The following is a 21,559-nucleotide window of genomic DNA, read 5'->3' on the forward strand; positions in this document are numbered from 1 at the left end:
CTTCTCAGTGGTGGCCCTTTGGCTGTGGAACGCCCTTCCTACAGAAATTAGATCGGGCCCCTCCCTGTTAGCATTTTGGAGGAAAGTGAAGACCTGAGTGTTCGAGCAGGCATTTGAATATGCAGTGTAACGAATATAGGAATATGGAACAATTGGATGATGAGACTGGATCTTGATTTTAACTATGAGACAATAATGAGATGTTATATGATGTTTAATTGATTATTTATCATGCTATTGTTTTAATTGTTTTTAACTGTTTTATGATGTTTTAAGCATTGAATTTTGCTATTGTGAACCGCTCTGAGTTGCTCAAGGGCTGAGAAGAGTGGTATACAAATATAGTAAATGAATGAATAAATAAATAAATAAATCTGAATTTACAAAAACATTTGCTATACCAGCAAAGTGCCCTTGTTTGTCATCACAGTAATGACAAACAGCACTGTTGTTAGCCATTTTTAATGTAATGTCTCATAATTTGTTTTTAGGTTGTACATTGTAATGTTTATTTATGTTTTAGTTTTTTATGTCAATGGATTGTTCTTGTTTTTATTTTATTTTTATGCTTAATTCCTTTGTTGTAAGTTTTCTGTTCTTATTCTCCATTATTCTGTATTATTTTGATGTGTCTGTACCTATTTTGAGGCACTGAATGTTTAGATCACTTTTTTATGTGTAAACCACCCTGAGTCCTTCCAAGGAGAGAGGGAAGTCTAGAAATAAATTATTATTATTATTATTATTATTATTATTATTATCATCATCATCTTTTGCCACTTCATATACCTCATATTAAAAGTACATAAAGAAATTTAAGAAGGCAGACATCATCTCTCTGTTATAAGCAACTGGCAGTTTATTTCAGTATTGTCCTGGAAACATTTCAGAACTATTGTGATAGATGTTCTATAATTTAATTCTCAGATATTTTACAATTAGTGGTCATATTCTTCCAATATCAAATGCAAATCCCTTTCTTCACAACCAGTATGTTTAAAAAATAATAATAATAAAGCGCTGTTTCAGACTTTGCATTTTAGATCTGATAAATGTGAAACCTTTTGGATGTTGTTTTTCTGCTTCTCTCCTTTTCCTAGCATGAACATGAGGAAATTCAGGACATGTTGACAGCCAATATTAATAAGCTTCGGAGTAATACTGGCAATGGCCAAATACAACTCTGGCAGAGCTGAGCTCTCTTTACAATAATAAAAGGATTGTGTTCACATTTGCTTCTTGCTTTTCCTAAATTTTCTTTCCGTTTGTTGTTTTGCAGGTGATTCATGTAACAGGAAGGTTACGCCTGCGAGTGTCGCTATCCCATGGGCGGACCGTCCCCAGCCAGATCATGGGGCTTGTAGTGGTTGCTCATGCTTTGCCTCCTCCTACGATCAATGAAGTCAGAATTGACTGCCACATGTTTGTAACTCGAGTAAACATGGACCTCAATATCATTTACTGTGAAAACAGGTACAACATTTTGCCTTTTGTTTTCTTTTTCCAGTGTTTCACCATTCTTTTTGGAACAGGGCATTGGTTACTTATAAAGATGGGGGTTCTAACACTGTATTTTATTTCAGCTAGACCTATAGAGATACACATAGGAAGGGAGAACACGTTTGGAAATTTGGGTTACTGAGCTAGGAGCTTAGATGCTGAAGGTTGCCAAGGGAGTTAAGCAGGAAAGAAAAATATGGAATTAAAATGTTGCTTTTCTGACAGCAAAACTTCTGTGGTATCCTTTGGAGTAACAGTTTCTTTAATGGGAGACTAAAAACCAAGATAATATAACGAGTGGATGAGAAAATATATTATAGAAGCCACATTTTCCTAACCCTGTTCACTCACAAAAACAGTTAGATTGAGGGGGGGGGGGGGGAGAGAGAGAATCCTAAGGATACTCCCTAAGGCTCTGTGAGTGATTTAGATCACTTCTAATTTTCTATCAGTTTGTCAAGCATTTTGCTATCCTCTTTTTTCAGGTATAGCCATCCTCTTGTGAAGTTTGTGCTACTCCAAAAGGTTATTTTGGGGAGTGGGGAATGGGGGAAGGTTGCTGTGAATATTGCTTCTAATGGCACAATGATACTGAGATGTGATCCAATATACATATTTGAAGGTATCTTTAATCCATTAAAATACATCAATTCTGAGTCCTAGTATTGAGGAAATTTCAATATATAAATTAATAAATTATTGTGCTTGATTGACTGTTGTTGGCAGTAGTGATCATTTTGCAGTACTAAAATAAAATTAAGCTTTTGGGTGGTTCTGAAGGACCAATGGAAGCAAAGGCCACATAGGACCTTCCATAGGTAGCCTACAGACCTTACAAATCCCATCTCAGTGTTCCAAGATTGATTATAGGAGGCAACATTACACAGAACGGAATAATTTTCACCCCACAACCAATGACACATACAAAATATATAACACATTGCTTAACGTCACTCATGTAACTGAAGAACTATTATATTAACAAATTTTCTCATTCTTGACAAAAGAAAATTACCCCAGCACATTGAGACACGCTACTAAGAAGGTCAATGACCATAACATGTTTGTTTTTTGGGTTTTTTAAAATACTTTTTTAAAAATAATAATGGTTTCGGACAAAAAGGCTTGTGTTTCACACTCATTCCAGTTTGTGCAGGTTTTGGAATTGTTGGTACAAACACATTTTTATTTTAAAAGTCCCAAAAATGTGTGAAAAATCGTTGACAAATATACAAGAACTCTTGTAATCTTACCCAGGAGGGAGCAAACTCCTCTGTTCCCATCCTTCCATAGTGAGAGCCAGTCATTTATTCCTGTTCTCTGTTTCCTTTTCTTTAACTGGTTTTCAATCCATAAAGAAACTTTCTTATCCTGTGCCTGCTAAGTTTCCTGAGGAGGCTTTGATGTGGGACTTTTATCAAAAGCCCTTGGGCAGTCCGATTAGACAATGTCTACCGATTCATTCCTCTCCACATGCGTACTGACACTTTGAAATAACTTAGAGGATTAATAAGACAGGAGTTACCTTTGCAGAATTGACATTGATTCTTTTTCCCTTCCATATGTTTGGCCATTTTATCCTTAATAACATTGGAGCGTATAGAACTGCCATGGGTAATTCTGCCTCTTGTTTTTGTTGTTTGACTTCAAGTCATTTCTTGGCAGAATTTGATCCAGGGGAGGTTGCTCTTTCCTTCCTCTGAAGCTGAGAGAATATGACTTATCCAGGGTCACCCAGTACATTTTCATAGCCAAGCAGGGATTCAAACCCTGGTTCCCTAGTCCAACACTCAAACCACTAAACCATACTGACTCTCTTGTACATATGCCCATAGTCCTCACGTATTATCTGATGATTTTCAATGAATAGAACATGGAGTCCACATCAAGGTAATCTTAATTCAATATTACCCCTATCTCCAGTTTCACAGGATCCTCCTGCATTGCATTCCTGGAATTTTGAGGTAATCCCTAAATGGGCAGTTAAAGCTTTCCTTAAAAACTATTTAAAAACCAAATCTCCCAACAACCTTCTAAACAACAATAAATTAACAAATTTTGAGATGTCATAATTATATATATATATATAGAGAGAGAGAGAGAGTATTTAGTTATATTGTATATAATTAAACACAAATTGAGTATGTAGGCTATGAATCCTAGTTTGTATAGGGATTTTATGACTGCTGCTCACACTCTAATAAAATACAGAAGCATATATTGGCAGTGATTTGGTTTCTGTCAGTGATTTGGTTACACGTCCAAATTATTATTGTTCTGTTGTGTCATCTGTACAATAAAACAAACAATCAATAATGGGTCTTGCAACAGGCATGCAATCTTAACCCCCTCGATGGACTGTCACCTTGTCGTGGTGAGGGGGTTTGCGTGTTCCGATGAACCTGTAGGCACAACAACTGGAGTCGTGCACTCCCAGGAGTGGCCGAGGGGGAGGTCCCAGACCAAGCATAGTCCGAAGACCCAAAGACCTCAACGGCGGAGAAGGCGGAGGATAACATGGCACATGTTACAACGGCTGCGAAGGCGGAAGAAGGCTGCAACAGACTGAGAAGCCACGGTCATTGTGTTAAACTACATCACCAGTGGAACCTCACTCTGTGAAGACTGTGTGTTGATCAGTTGTGCACTGACCTCCACACATTGAAAAAAACCCACGCACAGGCGTCTTCCAAAGAAAATAAAAACCAAGCAACCAAAGTCCCATGGCAATCAGCGAGTGGTGACAGGGGCAGGACTGTGAAATCTGGAAGCCCCTAGTCACAGACTGGCACATGGGCGGTGGGTACAGACTCAGTCGTTCTACCTCAAGGTCCGAGGCAGTTGAGTAGTTCGGCAGCTGTATCCGCGACTGAGCAGCCCTATTGAGGACCCACTCTGCTCACCCCACATGGGGAGGGGGCTAGAAAAGGTGCCCTAAACATAGTCTGCCTCTCTCATCCCTGACTGGACTGCCGCGTCCAGTGGGGTCACAACCCTGCGGCCAAAAAAGAAATATGAACTTTGGTACATGGAATGTATGAACACTGATGGACAACAGTGACAGCAAACGTCCTGAACGCAGAACTGCCATCATTGCAAGGGAGCTGGGACGCTTTAACATCGACATAGCAGCCCTTCAGGAGACCCGGAGAGCAGGAGAGGGACAGCTGAAGGAAGAAAAAGGAGGCTACACCTTCTTCTGGAAGGGACTGCCTGAAGAAGACCAAAGACTGCACGGAGTTGGCTTTGCTATCAGGAATGATCTGGTGAAACATCTGACCGAAGCACCCACTGGCATCAACGAACGACTCTCAACCCTCCGAATTGATCTTGCCAAAAACCAACAGGCAACCATCATAAGTGCCTATGCACCAACACTAGATGCTGATGAAGACATCAAGGAGAAATTCTACTGTCAGCTGGACACCGTCCTATCGGGGATACCTAAGGAGGACAAAATCATCCTCCTGGGGGACTTCAATGCAAGAGTAGGGCGAGACTTCGACCTGTGGCCAGGGACCATGGGAAAGACGGGGTTGGAAACAGCAACTCAAACGGCATCCTGCTTCTCACCAAATGTGCGGAACACAATCTTCTCATCACCAACACGCTCTTCCGCCAGAAAAGCAAGTTCAAGACATCATGGAAGCACCCCCGGTCAAAGCATTGGCACCTCTTAGACTATGTAATCACACATGCCAGAGACCGCCGTGAGGTGTTCCTCACAAGAGCCATGACAGGTGCTGATGACTGCTGGACTGACCACAGGCTAATCCGATCAACGATGGCTCTCAAGATTGCCCCCAAGCGCAGGCTCCAAGGAAGAAAGACAAGGCGCAAAATGGACACCCAAGCCCTTCAGGAGCCCTCCAGATGAGCCCATCTCCAAACAGCACTCAAGGACCATCTACCCACAGAACACCCCGAAAATGTTGAGGAACATTGGGACAAACTGAAGACCTCCATCATCACAGCCTGCGAAGAAACTATTGGATATCAAACCAAGAAACATCAAGATTGGTTTGACGAAAATGACAACGAGATCCAACAGCTAATTGACAAGAAAAGGAAAGCCTTCCAAACATGGCAGAGAGACATCAACTGTGCTGCTAAGAAAAAGATCTACGCCAGTGCAAAAGCTGAAGTCCAAAGAAGGACAAGAGAACTCAAGAATATCTGGTGGACAAAGAAGGCTGAAGAAATCCAACACCTGGCAGATACTCATGATGCTCAGGGATTCTTCAAAGCCACAAAGGTCATCTATGGACCAAGAAACCATGGCATACAGCCTCTACGCTCATCAGATGGAACCAAACTCCTGAAGGACCAAAACTCAATTGCACTACGTTGGAAAGAACACTACCAAAGCCTCCTGAACCGCAGCTCCAATGTGGCCGAAGAGGTCCCCTCACAAATCCCGCAACAACAAACCAGGGATGAGCTTGCAGCACTGCCTAGTCTGGAAGAAGTCAGCAATGCCATCAGCCAACAAAAGAATAACAAAGCCAGCGGACCGGATGGGATCCCTGCTGAAATCTTTAAAGAGGGAGGACCTGAGCTGACACACCAACTCCACCAGCTCATAGAAAAAGTGTGGGTGACCAAAAAAATCCCAGCAGACTTCAAGGATGCCACCATCATCACCTTCTTCAAAAAGGGGAAAGAACAGACTGCGGAAACTACCGAGGTATCTCCCTTCTAACCTCTGCTGGGAAAATCCTCGCAAGAATCTTTGCAAACCTCCTTCTGCCCCTCTCAGAAGACACCCTCCCAGAATCCCAGAACAGCTTCCGCCCCTCCAGAGGAACCGTGGACATGATCTTCACTGCACGACAGCTCCAAGAAAAATGCAGGGAACAAAACCAACCTCTGTACATGGCATTCATCGTTCTTGCAAAGGCATTCAACACAGTGAACCGCAGCGCTCTCTGGACCATCCTCCAAAAAATCAGGTGCCCAAGCAAATTTGTGAACATCCTGCGGCTCCTCCATGATGACATGATGGCAACAGTCTTGGACAGCAATGGCTCCCAAAGTGATCCATTTAAGGTGGAATCAGGTGTCAAACAGGGATGTGTTATTGCCCCAACTTTATTCTCCATCTTCATTGCTATGATACTTCACCTTGTTGATAGGAAGCTTCCCACCGGAGTGGAAATCATCTATCGGACAGATGGCAAGCTATTCAATCTCAGCAGACTGAAAGCCAAAACCAAGGTCACAACAACATCTGTTATAGAACTCCAGTATGCTGATGACAACGTCGTTTGTGCGCATTCAGAAGAAGATCTACAAGCCACTCTAATCACCTTTGCAGAAGCATACGAGAAGCTCGGCTTGTCATTGAACATTGAAAAAACCAAGGTGCTTTTCCAGCAGTCACCAGCCATCCCCTCTCCAATGCCAGTGATACAGCTTAATGGTGTAACATTAGAAAATGTTGATCATTTCCGCTACCTTGGCAGCCACCTCTCCACCAAAGTCAACATCAACGCCGAAATACAACACCGCCTGAGCTCTGCAAGCGCAGCATTTTTCCGAATGAAGCAGAGAGTGTTTGAGGACCGGGACATCCGTAGGGATACCAAGGTGCTTGTTTATAAAGCTATTGTCCTCCCAACCCTGCTCTATGCCTGTGAGACGTGGACTGTCTACAGATGTCACATGCAGCTCCTGGAACGATTCCATCAGCGCTGCCTCCGGAAAATCCTGCAAATCTCTTGGGAAGACAAGCGGACAAACGTCAGTGTGCTGGAAGAAGCAAAGACCACCAGCATTGAAGCGATGGTCCTCCAACACCAACTCCGCTGGACCGGCCATGTTGTCCGGATGCCCGACCACCGTCTCCCAAAGCAGCTGCTCTACTCCAAACTCAAGAACGGAAAACGGAATGTTGGAGGACAGGAAAAGAGATTTAAAGATGGGCTCAAAGCCAACCTTAAAAACTCTGGCATAGACAGTGAGAACTGGGAAGCCCTGGCCCTTGACCGCTCCAGCTGGAGGTCAGCTGTGACCAGCAGTGCTGCAGAATTTGAGGAGGCATGAGTGGAGGGTGAAAAAGAGAAACGTGCCAAGAGGAAGGCACGTCAAGCCAACCCCGGCCGAGACCGCCTTCCACCTGGAAACCAATGCCCTCACTGCGGAAGAAGATGCAGAGCAAGAATAGGGCTCCACAGCCACATACAGACCCACAAGAATATTGGAAGACAATCATCCTCGGAAAGCGAGGGATCGCCTAAGTAAGTAAGTAAGTAAGTAAGTAAGCAATCTTAAATATGTGTGTGTACACATACACAGAGGGATGGAACAAGAGCAAATCACAAAACTATACAATTGCAAAGTAAGTCATCCAAACTGTCTTAATAATGAGTAAGATTCTCCTTAGCCTGTTTTACTTGTACTCTGATTGCTCCACAAGCTTATCCATGGTACACAAAGGAGAGAATAGTAACCCCTGGCCCTCCAGATGTTGGACTTAAGCTCCCATCAACCTTTGCCATGATGTTATCAAGATCTGGAGGGTCTCTTGTATGGAAGCATTCTGAGTTGTGAATCTGCTTTTCATCTTAACAAGTACTCTTGCTATGTAATATCCTACTTTTTGATTAGAAAAATAGATGTTCAGTTTTCTTTAAAAATACTCTAATCCACATAGAGATTACAGTATCTAATATATTCACATTTATCCTATGAAATAAGATGTAGAAATATCACTGCTTTCTAAGACTTGTTGAGGAATAACCTGTTAAATGGATTCTTAACCCTAACCCGGAACTAATCAATTTACTGCCAAAGACCCCTACTGCTATGAAGCAACATCAATCAGCATCAGACTGTCCGATTCTTGATCCAGGACTCATGTATGGCTGCCAACCCTGTTTCTCATTGTAACCAATAAACAAATTGTGGCCTTTGGTTATCCCCAACCATTGGGATAACCATCTGTCTTTCCTTGCGGACTCCTTGAGAGGGGAGGTTGGTCACCATCTCCCATGCAACCACTCTGATTGTTATGGCTTAATGCTAGAGAATCCTGGGATTTGTAGTTTGGTGAGACACCTGCACTCTTTGGCAGAAAAGGCTAAAGTTCTTGTAAAACTAAAATTCCTATGATTCCATTGCATTGAGTCATACCAATTAAAGAAGGGTCAACACTGCATTAATTCTACAGTGTAGATGCACGAATAGCAGCTAGACAATAATCTGCAGCCTGTGACAAGCCAGCTGAGCAAGGGTCCCCAAACTAAAGCCTGTAGGCTGGATATGCCCCCCCCCCCCCCAGGTCATTTACCCAGTCCCTGCCCTAAACTTTAGACTTAGGGTTGCCCTAATTATGAAACAACTTGAAGGCACACAACAACAACAACAACAACAACAACAACAACAACAACAACCCTAATTAATTTGACTATCTCATCAGCCAAAAGCCGGCCCACATTTCCCATTGACATATAGGTAAGTTTATGTCAGTTAAAATTGCTCTTCATTTTAAATGTAATATTGTTATTTCATATATATATCTATATGTTTGCACCACAAATAAGATATGTGCAGTGTGCTTAGAAATTAGTTTTTTCAAACTATAGTCTGGCTCCCCAACAGTCTAAGAGACCATGAACCAGCCCTCTGCTTAAAATGTTAGATGGCCCCTGCTGTAGAGTGACACTATTCCCATTGTCTCCTTTTAACCAACTCAAGATAAGCAAAAAACAAATGACGATACTTTCACTCCCAGCTCATTTCTTTATCCGACACACACATTGAAAGGACATAGAGGGAGAGAAATGCCCATTTCAGTTCTTCCAGACCCAAAGCAACAAGGCTGCTATCCGACATGTGTGCAGCAAGAAAACTGTGTGTTACCTTCTCCTCTTCCACATTCACCTCGAAGTTGTTTCATCCTGCAACACCTCAACTTAATCTCAGCCCACAGATGGAGAGCTTCCATCTACAGCAAACTTTCACTCTCCACTCTGGAGGAAGAGGCTAGAGGTAACAGACTCTACTGTTTCCAGATGATGAGAGCAAATGGTTATAAAGAAAACTATCACTTCTGCAAGTGATTTTCTGTCAGATACCGAGAAAATGGCAGGTAGCTCCCTAATTTGCGGTAATATTTTTATCACACCTAGTTCTTACCGTCTTTCAGACTGACTGCAGGGAGTAGCTTTTTTCCAGTCATTGCTGCACTCTAAATGTGTGAACTCTGTACTTGGTTAGCTCTGGCTCTTCACTGATATTAACTATCTCCCATTTGGGAGCAACCCTACAAAATATTCCCTTCAAATCCTAATGGCAATTAGCTCCTTCAAAAGGATTTCCCTCCAAATGATAGGATGTCCTATTAAAAACATAAAAATGAATTAAAGGGAAGGAAAAGCCTGCACTGAGCAGGCCAGGCTGATTTACTCAACATGTTTTTCAATTTGGGGGTATTTTTTTTAACACTGGCGCCTCAGGACATTGACATCTGGACAATCAATAACAGAAACACACATACATAGAGATGCTGAGCAGAGCACAGAGCAGGAAGAGCTACTGAAAGGATTTAAAAGTTTCTGAGCAGAATAAACCACAAAGTCCCAGTTGAAAGAGCCAGAAGTGAAAGTGGTGCTCCCAGCTGAATAAGACTAAAAAAGATAACACCCTCAGGCATCTGGATGTCTCCGCATTTAAATGATATCGCTTGAAATGTCAGTTTGGACTTTGTGCTAGGAAACAGCTGAAGAGGATTTTGTGTGTATGTGAATACACCCAATAGAAGACCAATCTGTTGAAATGAAAGGTGTCTCTAATCATTTCACATAAGCATGGCATGTTCTTATTTCATTATGTAACCTTGAATTATCTTGCTTGTTTAATGGAGAGCTTTGTATTTTAAAGAATTATATTATCCTACTGGCTGAGGTCAAGAGCAGACCTACTGAAGGCTGCCTTTGTATTAGCTTTCATGGGCTGGATTCAACAGCCTGCTGTCCTCCAGATGTTTTGTACTAAAATCCCTTTAATTCCTACTCAGTGGCCATACAGGATGGGCTTGATGAGAATTATGATTCAAAACATCTGGATGCACCAGGTTTTCTAGTTCTGCTTTTTAGATAAACAAGAAATTAATGTAATCTTGGTTTGATTTTATGTCTTATACTTACAGTGCTCTGTGTTAATAAACTGCAGCAACCGTACAGGTGTGCTAGATTGATGGAAAGTCGGCTTCTAAGAAACCAATCTCCGGATTCTCTGTATAGCAGATAAGAACATGAGATTGGATCATGCCAACATCTGGGCCAGCACAGCAAATAATGTTAAACTAGTATCACAAGAATAGCTTTGCAGAGAGATGTTGAAGTAAAATACCTTAGAATCAGAATAAAAGACGTTTGCGGTTCCTCCATTTTTCCCTGTCGTCAATTTATAGGCTCTATTTTTCTTTTATAGGATTAGTGATTACATGGATCTGACCCCTGTAGATATCGTAGGGAAGAGATGTTACCACTTCATTCATGCTGAAGATGTGGAAGGGATCAGGCACAGTCATTTAGACTGTAAGTATTCTAACCTTGTGCAAAATGTTTTTGATTTTTTAACTGGTTTCGAAATGTTATTTACTTGCCAATACTATGGACATTTGTGTTACACATTCTTTTGTTGGATTACTTTGGGAGTATTTCAGATCTAACAGGCACACTTTTCTCTGTGATGCAAGATATGGTCAACAAATACTGAAACTAGAAACTACTGTAATGAATTCTAGTTACACCACATTTGCATTTATGCTCACGGCATATGTGGGTTTTGTAGCAGAGACTCAAAATACCTTACAGATGAGATAGACTTAGCAGGAATAAAAATCTCTTTTGTCTCTATTCATTGAGCACTAACATAGCAATTTTCTCATTGATTAATTACTTAGTTGTTTTAATTAAGAATGGGCCTAAACCCACTAGAGCTAGGGTTGATGAGGTAACATTTAATACAACTCATACCTGCTTTAAGAAGCAATTCAGGAAGAAGAAGAAATAGGAGTTGCTATCTTGGGGTAATTTAAATGTCCCACTCATTCAGTGCATTGTCTTTTAACAAGCATCAGCCAATGTTTTGGGGAAAGCCCTGCATTACAAAGGCTCTTTTGCTCCTGGTTTGTTATTGTTACAAGACATGGACAAGAAAGTGTGGAAATGGATTCCTGTGTAATGAATGGTGGCTCTTGTTTATTGAGATATATTTTATAACCTATTTCCTTGAATGTTTCAAAACGACACTTTTGCACATGAACAGCCTAATGAATCCGGCATAATGAATCTAGCCTTGATCTTCATCGTAACCACTATTTTTGGAGTGTTCAGTTTTCAGTGTTTTATGTTTGAAAAATAGAACTAGCATAGTTGGAAAATTCAATTTCGCTAGTATAATCCTGCTATACAATTGGTAGAATTTTTTGTCCAATCCTTTAAGATTTGCCTGCTTTTTCGATGGTTAATTCCTTGTTAATACACTGTATATAGATATACAGGTGTTACATAATTTGTGACTCAGTATGTAGTTTGTGGATGAGATCATGTGCTTGAAGAATTTGGTCTAATTCATGTTTTGTGCTTGTGTCATAATGTACAAGTCAGGATTATGTTAGATTGATAGTAGTAGCCTCATATTGCATTATTGAGGAAAGGAAAGGGACAAAATCTTCTTCTTGAGGTAGAATTCCAATGTGGAAAGATGACATTGGTATTGACATTATAGTAATATGCCCATTTGTTTAAATACTTGATCTTAAAAGTATGTAATTACTAAGAAATCCTTTAATTGGTTATTATCCCTAATTCTTGACTGTCATACCTAATAGCTAATTGTCATAGTTAATACCTTTTCTTCATAAATTCATCTAATCTTTTTTAAGGCCATTTAATACTACCACCCATCATAATTTCCTCTCATAAAAATTGGAAAACTATATGTTAACTTTTTGTCTGTTTGACATGAACTTTGTATATATATATATATATATATATACACACACACACACACACACACATACACTTTTCAGAGAACAGAGTGCATTTCATGGTATTATCAATTTACTTATTATGTTATTTTGAATTGCTTGTATTTGGGGTAGTTGCACTGACAGAACTACTAGGAGAATTGGCAGAATCTTAAGCCTTTATTTAAATTAACCAAAAGACAATTAAGGAATATCTCACCCATGAATTCAAGATGTTTGTTAAGGCCCAGAAGAGTCTTCTCAAAGAGTACAAGGGCACTATTTTCTACCAGAACCTTTACAGGGAGAAGACAACAGATATGGCAATCAGTTTTATATTGCTTAGGCATAGCACACAGAAGGTGGACAGCCACAATAATAAAGTCATAGGTTGAGTAACCCTTATACAGATATCCACAATACTCCAAAATCAAAAAAGTCCACATGTGTGGCTAATATAGTGTTATCTTTGCATTCTGATGGTTCAGTGTACACAACGTTGTCAGGAGTCAGTTTCTCTGGCCTTGGCATTGGCGCCAGAAACCGGAGTCCTGACGAAGGACACTGATAAGACATTTGCAGCTGCTGACCCTGGGATGAAACAGCCAGCAGTTGGTGGGGAATTTGCGCGGGTTTTGTGCTTGGGCGGGAAGGCGCTGTTCAAAGCAAGGGGGAGTGTATATAAAGGGCAGCCATCTGTGGCCCGACATTCTCGGCTTTTCGCATGTTATTGTTTCCAGAAGTAAAGTTCTCTTTGACGCCAGAGCGTGGTCCTGTGATTTCATTGGGAGCTACCACTGTGAGCTGACACAATGTTGCTTCATGCACAGCATTATTAAAATAGTATATAAAATGACCTACAGGTTATGTACATAAGTTATATAAGAACCATAAATTAATTGTGAGACAGTCCCAGTTAACATTCCAATTGAAGCTGCTCTTTAAACCAGCTGGGGGGTTTCGAACACTCCTAAAATAATCCAAGCAAGATGTAACTAAGGTATATGTTATCATGGCCAAATCTGAAGAAATGGTTTACAAGCATTCACTGCATAAACACACTTCTGCCCACTATCAAAACCTGAGTCTCCAGGTCCAGGGTTGGATCCAGGAATAACTCCAAGCAGCAAACCCAGTTCTTCTGGGGAATGTAATCCCATTCAGCACAGGCTGACTCCCTGCTCCCAATCGACATTCTGACTATCCAGGAGCACATTTGTCTTGCCTGGATTAAGTTTCATTTTGTTCACGCTGTTGCTTTAAATCCTTCTCTAGGTTGTGTGCATGCAGTGTGACTATGCTGCAACATAGGCCTGTTAGATAAGTTCATTTACAGAAGTGGTTGGCATTTCTGTTGTGGTTTGAGTTTGCTGAAGTGGAATTCCTCTTGTCTTACGTTTGCATATTGTTTGTGCTACAAATGCAGGAACATGTTTGATTGCACAGTAGTGAGACTCACTAACCACTAGATAAACTTATAGCCAGTCTCCTTGATGGAGGTTATTGGGCATAGTGTGCTGGGACAAGGGGCATTTCACCAATGCCTGTTTAAAACCTCCCCAGAAGATCTCAAAATACATACAGGTTCATATGGGAGAATACAGTTCTTCAAATAACCTAGAACAGAGTTTCTCAGACTGTGCTCCTCCAGATGTTTTGGACTTCAGATCCTCCAATTCCTAATAACTAGTAATCTGGATGGGATTTCTGGGTGTTGAATTCCAAAACACCTGGAGAAACCCAACAGGACTTCAAAACACAGACAGGCTCACATGGAAAACTACAATCCTCCAATTAACCTAGACCTGCATCTCTAGCTAACTTCTGTGATTCCCCATCCAGTGTATCATAGTTGCCTGGAGGATTAGGGAAGTTATGTTCCAATACAGGTGGAGGGACCTGGGTTGGAAATTGCATTCAAGTATTTTAAAAAAATATCCCAGCACCACATTTTGCTGGCCCTTTGCTCTCCATTATCATCTCTGTTTTGGACAGACATGGAGGAATGCTATGCCCTTCCATTAGCATGGCAGCAATTCTGCAATAAAGGTTATTACTGCAGAGCTGCATTTGAATACTGGGTCTTTTTTACCACTTCCATATTAATCTCATGTCAAACAAATCTCCTTTTAGTCTGCTTTTTTTCAGATATCCTTCATGGCAGTAATGATAAGAGGAACAAAGATGATTTATATACTTTGTAACATTTTAATATATGAAAAGCCTATTTAAAAATCTATGTTCCGGTACAACCATACAATCCTGTTCTGATTTAGCAAGTCCATGTCCTGCTAAAAATATACAAATAGTTGTCACAAAATGGAGAAACATTTATCTTCTCGGTTTGTTTAAAAAATAATAATGACATTCACTGAATAGTAACATTAAGTACTTTTTGGCTGGAAACCCAGACGGGATGTAGAGGAGTCAAGACCTTTAGAGGACATTGTGAATGTTTCTTTGGTCACAAACAAAAGACAATATAACATGAAGTACAAAATGGATATATATTGCTTTTGGGAATACTGCCACTCGCAGTGTGTAGCTACAGATATAATATGTGGGGATTTTTTTTCCATTTTGGAATCTTAATTGCAGTCTAAATTCATAAACCTGACACTGACAAAAAGATAGTTGTCACCCTCAGCTATTGCTTGCAAAACATCATCTTATTTCTTCAGGACTTGATTTACTGTTATAAGAAACACAATTCTTTAGGAACACCAAGCAAGGGCACTTCATTTCCCATAAAGCAAAGGTCTCTGATGACTGTGTTTGGTAGCATTTTCTCTGATACACTTCTGTTTGGATTCTAGCAGTTGAAATAATCTAAACCTTTTTTTAAAAAAGCAGCTTCACAATCACTTTATTCATTGCTTCCCATTTTCCAAGTGTTCTTGCTTTTACAATATTTTCCTGTGAATCAGTTACACATCTGTGGCTGCTTTTGTGCAGCTTTGCTTAGAAATTTCTGTTGACACACTTAATATTACTTAGTGGTTCACTCTCCAACTACAAATGAACTAAGTCTTTTAACTTGTACATATCAATTATATATTTTTTTATTCTTTTAATAACCTTAAGCCCATAAAAATGAGATAGAATGATTTGATAATTCTTGACAGTAAAAACACTCTTCACAAGTTTTGCTATCATGCTGTGGAATAACTTCACAATGTCAAGTAGCACACAATTAGTAAAACTGTAGGGGGAAAAAAGGAAGTGTTTTGATCCTGAGGAATTTTGATCCTAATCAGATCGAAATTTCAATGCTCTTGTAGTGCTTAATATCTTCAATCATAAAAGAAATCAAACTGATTCCAATGTCAGGCTTTTGCATTCTGTGGCTGCTGTGAAATGCTAAAATATACAAATGAATGTCACTGTTCTACAAGTTTATGATAATCACCAAAGCAAGAGAGATTGATTTTAAATTAGTGTGATAGTATGTCTTGTATTCAGATGATTTTTGAGCAAGTGAACTTAGAAGCCAACCCAGTGATAGAAGTACGTCTTGCAGCATAAGGATTAACAAGGACAGCTAACTGCTATGAAAGATCAATCTGTACATACACAGACACTGGCTTTTTGATGCAAAATGCCATATGATAGAAAAATAGAATGGAAACCAGTGTATTATTTATGTATTTATTTATTGTTTGTGTTATTTGTATACCACTCTTCTCAACCCTGAAGGGGACTTAGGGCGGTACTGCTGCCTCAAGCAAACCCAGAGTGCTGCATGGGGAAGAAGGGAAGATAAACACTAGTTGGGAGGCTGGCACTTTATACTCACTAGATGCAACTCACAATTTATAGGATTTTAAAGGACCTTGAAAGGAGGATTTTCATTAAAACATATTGTAATGTACTCTATGGGCTCATCCTCACTTCCACTAAAATCCCGAGTCAGTTTGGAGTAGCAATATTGAGTACCAGGGAAAGCTATACTTTGTGTCCATCCTGCAATAGCAGTTGGGCAAAGTCAAGACTGTCTAGCCACATCACCCCTACTGGACCATCATCTTATCTGTGATGTTCCCATCACTGCTGGGTGGCTGTTGAGCTCCAGGAGAGCATCTGGCCACTGTCGGGTGCCTTTGCTGACAAAAACAAAGATGCTCATGTGGACAGGGCGAAGGAGAGGATTGCGGATGCCTGTACAACAAGAGGCTTTTCGGATGGTAGCAGATCCCCGCTTCCTTCTCCCTGGTAGTGCAGGGACAACAATTAGGAGCTATCTGAAGCTCCATGCTGGAGGATCTGCATAGGCCCAATCCATTCCCTTTTCCTAGTGCCGTTGAGTGGTTCCAGCCAACCGTTCTGAGTTAGAGCTATATGTGCTGTCCATAGTCATCCCAAAGTGTAGGGCTACTCCAGAATTTCAGCAAACCTCCAAACCATTATCTGACTATGCTTAATGTAGAGTTAAATTAAGTTAACGCGGTTTACCCCACATTAAGGACCAGACAGCCTCTTGTCTAGGAGACATCATCAAGACATCCAGGTTCGACTTCTGATCAACTTTGGATTAAAGGGCTGGTGTACACAAGATGTGAGTTTACAATTTTGCTCCAAAAATATTATTATACTGACCAAATATTCAAAATAAGGTATAATGGATTGATAAAAATATATGAATTATATTCATTTATTTTTTATTTATTTGCTATATTTATATACCGCCGTTTCTCAGCCTAGCCGGCGACTCAACGCGGTTTACAACATAATATAACAATCAAGCTTAAACCTTACAGATAGTGATATATATTATATATATAATCAGTTCAGTATCAAACTCTTTCAATGTATAAATCAGCAATAATACAACAAAAACATATTTCAGACACTTCAAAATATAGCATCTTATTTTACTATACTTCTCTCCTGAAGAGAACTCTGAATTCAGACATTTATTTTAAGTATCGGAACTGGACCAGAACCAATGGTCCAACAAAATTCCATTTCTGATTATGCGCAGCTTTGTTTCAAGCATGTAATTTGGGTGACTATGTCATTTTGCCGCTATTGTTATCAAACAATTGAAGTCAAAATCTTACTTATTTATTGTAAATCACACAGAGATCTGGATGCAAAGGGTCTCCTTAAAATTCTAAGATAGAGCTGTCTGAAATCTTAAAGAATTGTATCAATAAGTTCAGATAAAGCTTATGGTCTGGTTCAGTATGAAACAGACTCCAGAGATCTAACAGTTGATCAAGTTCTAGCTGCTTACAAAATAATACCATTTTGAAATAGGTAAATTGAGCACTGTGTCCATATTTAATAATCATGTTTAGAGTCAAGCCATTTAGTTCTGAAATATAATCATAGTTTTCAATGCCCCTGTTTTCAGCATCAATAACTTTGCATCCAATCCATTGTACTTAAAACATGTGAACCTTTCAAATTTGCTTTGTATATAGGAGTACCCTCATCTTATATTCTGACTGAGATCTATATTTTTGATTCCTTGCTAAAACATCAGTCTGATGCCATCCAACATTTTTGATTGTAGAAATGACCTGTTCATATAGATTCCTGGCATCAAATTCATTAAGGATGCCCTTAGATGTTAGCTACATTGATTTCACTGTAATGCAATCCAAGGAATTACCTTTAAGGATAATTATCTGAGAGTTAGATGCCCTTACTAACAAGTCTGCTTATTTTATGCTGAATTGTAAAATGTGCATAGTCAAAGCTTGGTGTACAGAAACATACTACTTCTTGTATCTATATTCAGGTTTCTCAGATTTTGTAGACCCTCATGTATTGTTATGGTTTTATATTATTATGCAGGATAATATATTCTTAAATACATTGAATGGCACTACATTTTGATGATGGTAGCAGAGCTGCTAGTATGGCCCCCCATGTCAGACAGGCTGAGAAGCTAGACTAAATGTGCCAAACATCTTTTGCCTGTACCTAGAGAGAAAAGCAAGATATCACACCTTCCTTATTTCTACCACCATAGTAGTAGTAGTAGTAATAATAATAATAATAATAATAATAATAATTTATTTATAACCTGCCCTCTCTCCCCAAAAGGACTCAGGGTGGTTTCCAAAGTATAAGCAACAATCAAGATGAAACGTAAAACAAAATAAACTAAATATAACTTATAAACAACTGAACTTAACCAAGGATAAACTAAATAAACATAACACATTCACTCCAGAAATTTGTGCACTTTGAATTCATGTTTTTGCAGTTGGAGTAAACTGAGAACAAAGGGGAAAAGTGGGATGAGAAGAAAGAAACTGGGATATTTGAATAGCAGTGGTTAAAGTGGGACAATAGAGGCTTAAGAGGGCCAGAGTTTTAGCACAGCTGATAAATTGCCAGCAACTAGAAGATCTCTCAACCAAAAGGTTGCAAGTTCAAAGCCCCGGGTCGGCATGAGCGGTCGACTGTCAGCCCTGCTCACTGTTTACCTAAGCAGTTCGAAAACAGCTTTAGCCATAATTAGAGAAATTAGGTACTGCTAAAAGCGGGGGAGGCGTTTTATGACATCATAAAGAAAGAAGATCAGAAAATGTTGGGTGACCAAAAAGGAAGGAAGAAGTCCTGACGGCTCTTCGTCATAGAGAATGGAGCAACTGCACCCTCTGTGGCTAGACTCACCTTCCTTGACACCAAAAAAACAGCTGGACACTGAGTCAACAGCACCTCCTTTCTGTTCTGTCTGTCTGTGTATTGTCTATACAAAAGCAGCACTGAATGTTTGCCGTGTATGTGTGCTGTGATCCGCCCTGAGTCCCCTTCGGGGTGAGAAGGGCGAAATATAAATAAAGTGTTGTTGTTGTTGTTATTAATCTGAACTTTCCCTGCCAAATTGAGATAAATGGAGTGTGTGGGCTGGGAGGACAGAAGCTATCTGTTCCTCCCCATTCCTTTCTCTTTTCCATTCTGTTCTTGAAAGCGAGAACTGATCCTTAATGTTCATTAACAGATTTGTGGGGAGAAAAGATGATACCTAGTACATAGTCCCCCTTGCTTTTCTGTTCATAATTCAGTTTAAATATCATGCATGGCATGAGTTTGCTAAATGTTGTGGTTATGTTTTTATTGCACAAATCTAATGTGCAGATGTCTACTATTTAAATCATCTTGCTCAATAATTGCAAAATCTGTAGAAAAGATCAGCATCAAAGGCTCACTTGGTTCTGGGAACTGCTATAAAAGAAATACTCTCTCTGTTTCAAGCAAATAAGGCCCTCTTAATGTACTCTGTCTATCTGTGATGCTATTTTCCCCACGGGTTTTGAAAATGACCTTCCTGTGAGCATCAAGGACTATAACTTTTCAGATAAAGAAACTTGTTCGTGTTTTAAGTCAGTGCCAGGTTTATTCCCCTATAGTCCACAGTTTTCAAAAGCAGAAGAAAAAGTAATCCAGAATTTTTCTTTAAAAAAAAAAAACCTCACACTACTCTGTTTCCAGAATGAAGTTACCCTGTCAGCTTGCCTTGGGCCTTAGGTGGAGAAGAGGAGATTAAAGAGTCAGTATTCCTTTTCATGTTTCGCCTGCCAGTTTTGTGAATGTAAAAAGAGAACTGATATTTACAGCTAAGTGTCCAACTGTGGCACTAAGTGCAGAGCTGCTTTTTCTCCTTCCAATAAATTAACAATATTTTCATAGCAAAACAAATTGAATATCAGCATCCCATTCTCATTGATAAGGTTATTTTTGCAGAAGCTGTAAATAGCACAGATGCAACCTTCACATTTTCCATACTAGAATGAGGCTCTTTGTGAAGCTGCAGGGATGCGAAGCTTTAACTGTAAGCTGATCTCATCATTTCCTCTTTATACTTACCTGAATACACAATATACTGTAGCTTTTACATACATTTGTACCCTAGTGAAATGTTCTATTGTAAGCTGCTTCGCTTTAAAAGGCTGTTCTTGATATAAGATTTCTTCTTCATCTCCTCATCAAACTGGATTAAGCTACTTCTTTGTTACAAAACACAACTCGCTGTTTACAACTTTTGCTCTTTGATTTTTTCTTACAAGAAGAAACTGTGTCCTTTTCAAATATAACTGTAGAAACAAACCTGTGCTGATTTGATTTGTTTTACACACAGAACTAAACATTGCGAGAAAAAGCATGTGTTTCTTTTTCTCTTGTTTCACTGTTAACACATTTTCCAATGAAAATGGGTGTCTCTTTGCCAGAAATGTGTTCAGGGTACCACAGATATATCACTCAGATCTTGTGCAGTCCTCATGAGCGGTACCCTGAGCCTTTTGCATAGTAACCATTGGGGCCAAGCAACATAAGTGAAAGTGTTGCAAAAGAATCCAATAAAACCTAGCATCCAATTCAATCCAAAGTAAGTGAGAGCATAGCAAAAGAATCTAATAAAACCTAGCAGCCATGTTTTGTATGAAAGGAATTGAAATTGTTGGTGATACAAAAGTCACTCCTTTGGCATTTTTCTTTCAGATTTGGCACACTCTTGATTTATTTTGATTTATTGTATCAGAAGCAAACCAAGGGTACAGTTGGGTTGTTTTAAGTTTTTCGGGCTGTATGGCCATCTTCCAGAAGTATTCTCTCCTGATGTTTCACTTGCATTTATGGCAGGCATCCTCAGAGGTTGTGAGGTCTGTGGATGCCTGCCATAGATGCAGGTGAAATGTCAGGAGAGAATGCTTCTGGAAGATGGCCATACAGTCCAAAAAACTTACAACAACCCAGTGATTCCAGCCATGAAAGCCTTCAAAAATACAAGGGTACAGTTGCAATGTAAACACAAAGTTTTAAAAACCTGGCATTGCATTATATGTCCTTTGACCAGTAGCTGGCCACTTAGAGTGCCTCTGGTGTTGCTATAAGGAGGTTCTCCATTGTGCATGTGGCAGAGTTCAGAGTACATTGTAATAGGTGGTCTGTGGTTTGCTCTTCTCCACACTTGCATGTCGTGGACTCCACTTTGTGGCTCCATTTCTTAAGGTTGGCACTGCATCTCGTGGTGCCAGAGAGCAGTTTGTTCAGCACCTTCCAAGTCACCCAGTCTTCTGTATGCCCAGGGGGGAGTCTCTCATTCGGGATCAACCATGGCTTGAA

At 39.9% G+C, this 21,559-nt stretch overlaps 1 protein-coding gene across 14 annotated transcripts in view; it reads left to right on the forward strand.

The window, feature by feature from the left end:
- The window catches only part of NPAS3 (neuronal PAS domain protein 3), an 803,343-nt gene that overhangs the window by 767,811 nt on the left and 13,973 nt on the right, over positions 1-21,559 (forward strand). For all 14 annotated transcript variants that reach the window (XM_060759362.2, XM_060759371.2, XM_060759379.2 and 11 more), the window contains 2 exons: positions 1,280-1,473; positions 10,936-11,042. In XM_060759362.2, coding sequence (XP_060615345.2) covers positions 1,280-1,473; positions 10,936-11,042 — 301 coding nt within the window. The remainder of the gene's footprint in view (positions 1-1,279; positions 1,474-10,935; positions 11,043-21,559) is intronic.

Source organism: Anolis sagrei, chromosome 1 (assembly GCF_037176765.1).
Source record: "Anolis sagrei isolate rAnoSag1 chromosome 1, rAnoSag1.mat, whole genome shotgun sequence".
Taxonomy (NCBI): Eukaryota; Metazoa; Chordata; class Lepidosauria; order Squamata; family Dactyloidae; genus Anolis; species Anolis sagrei.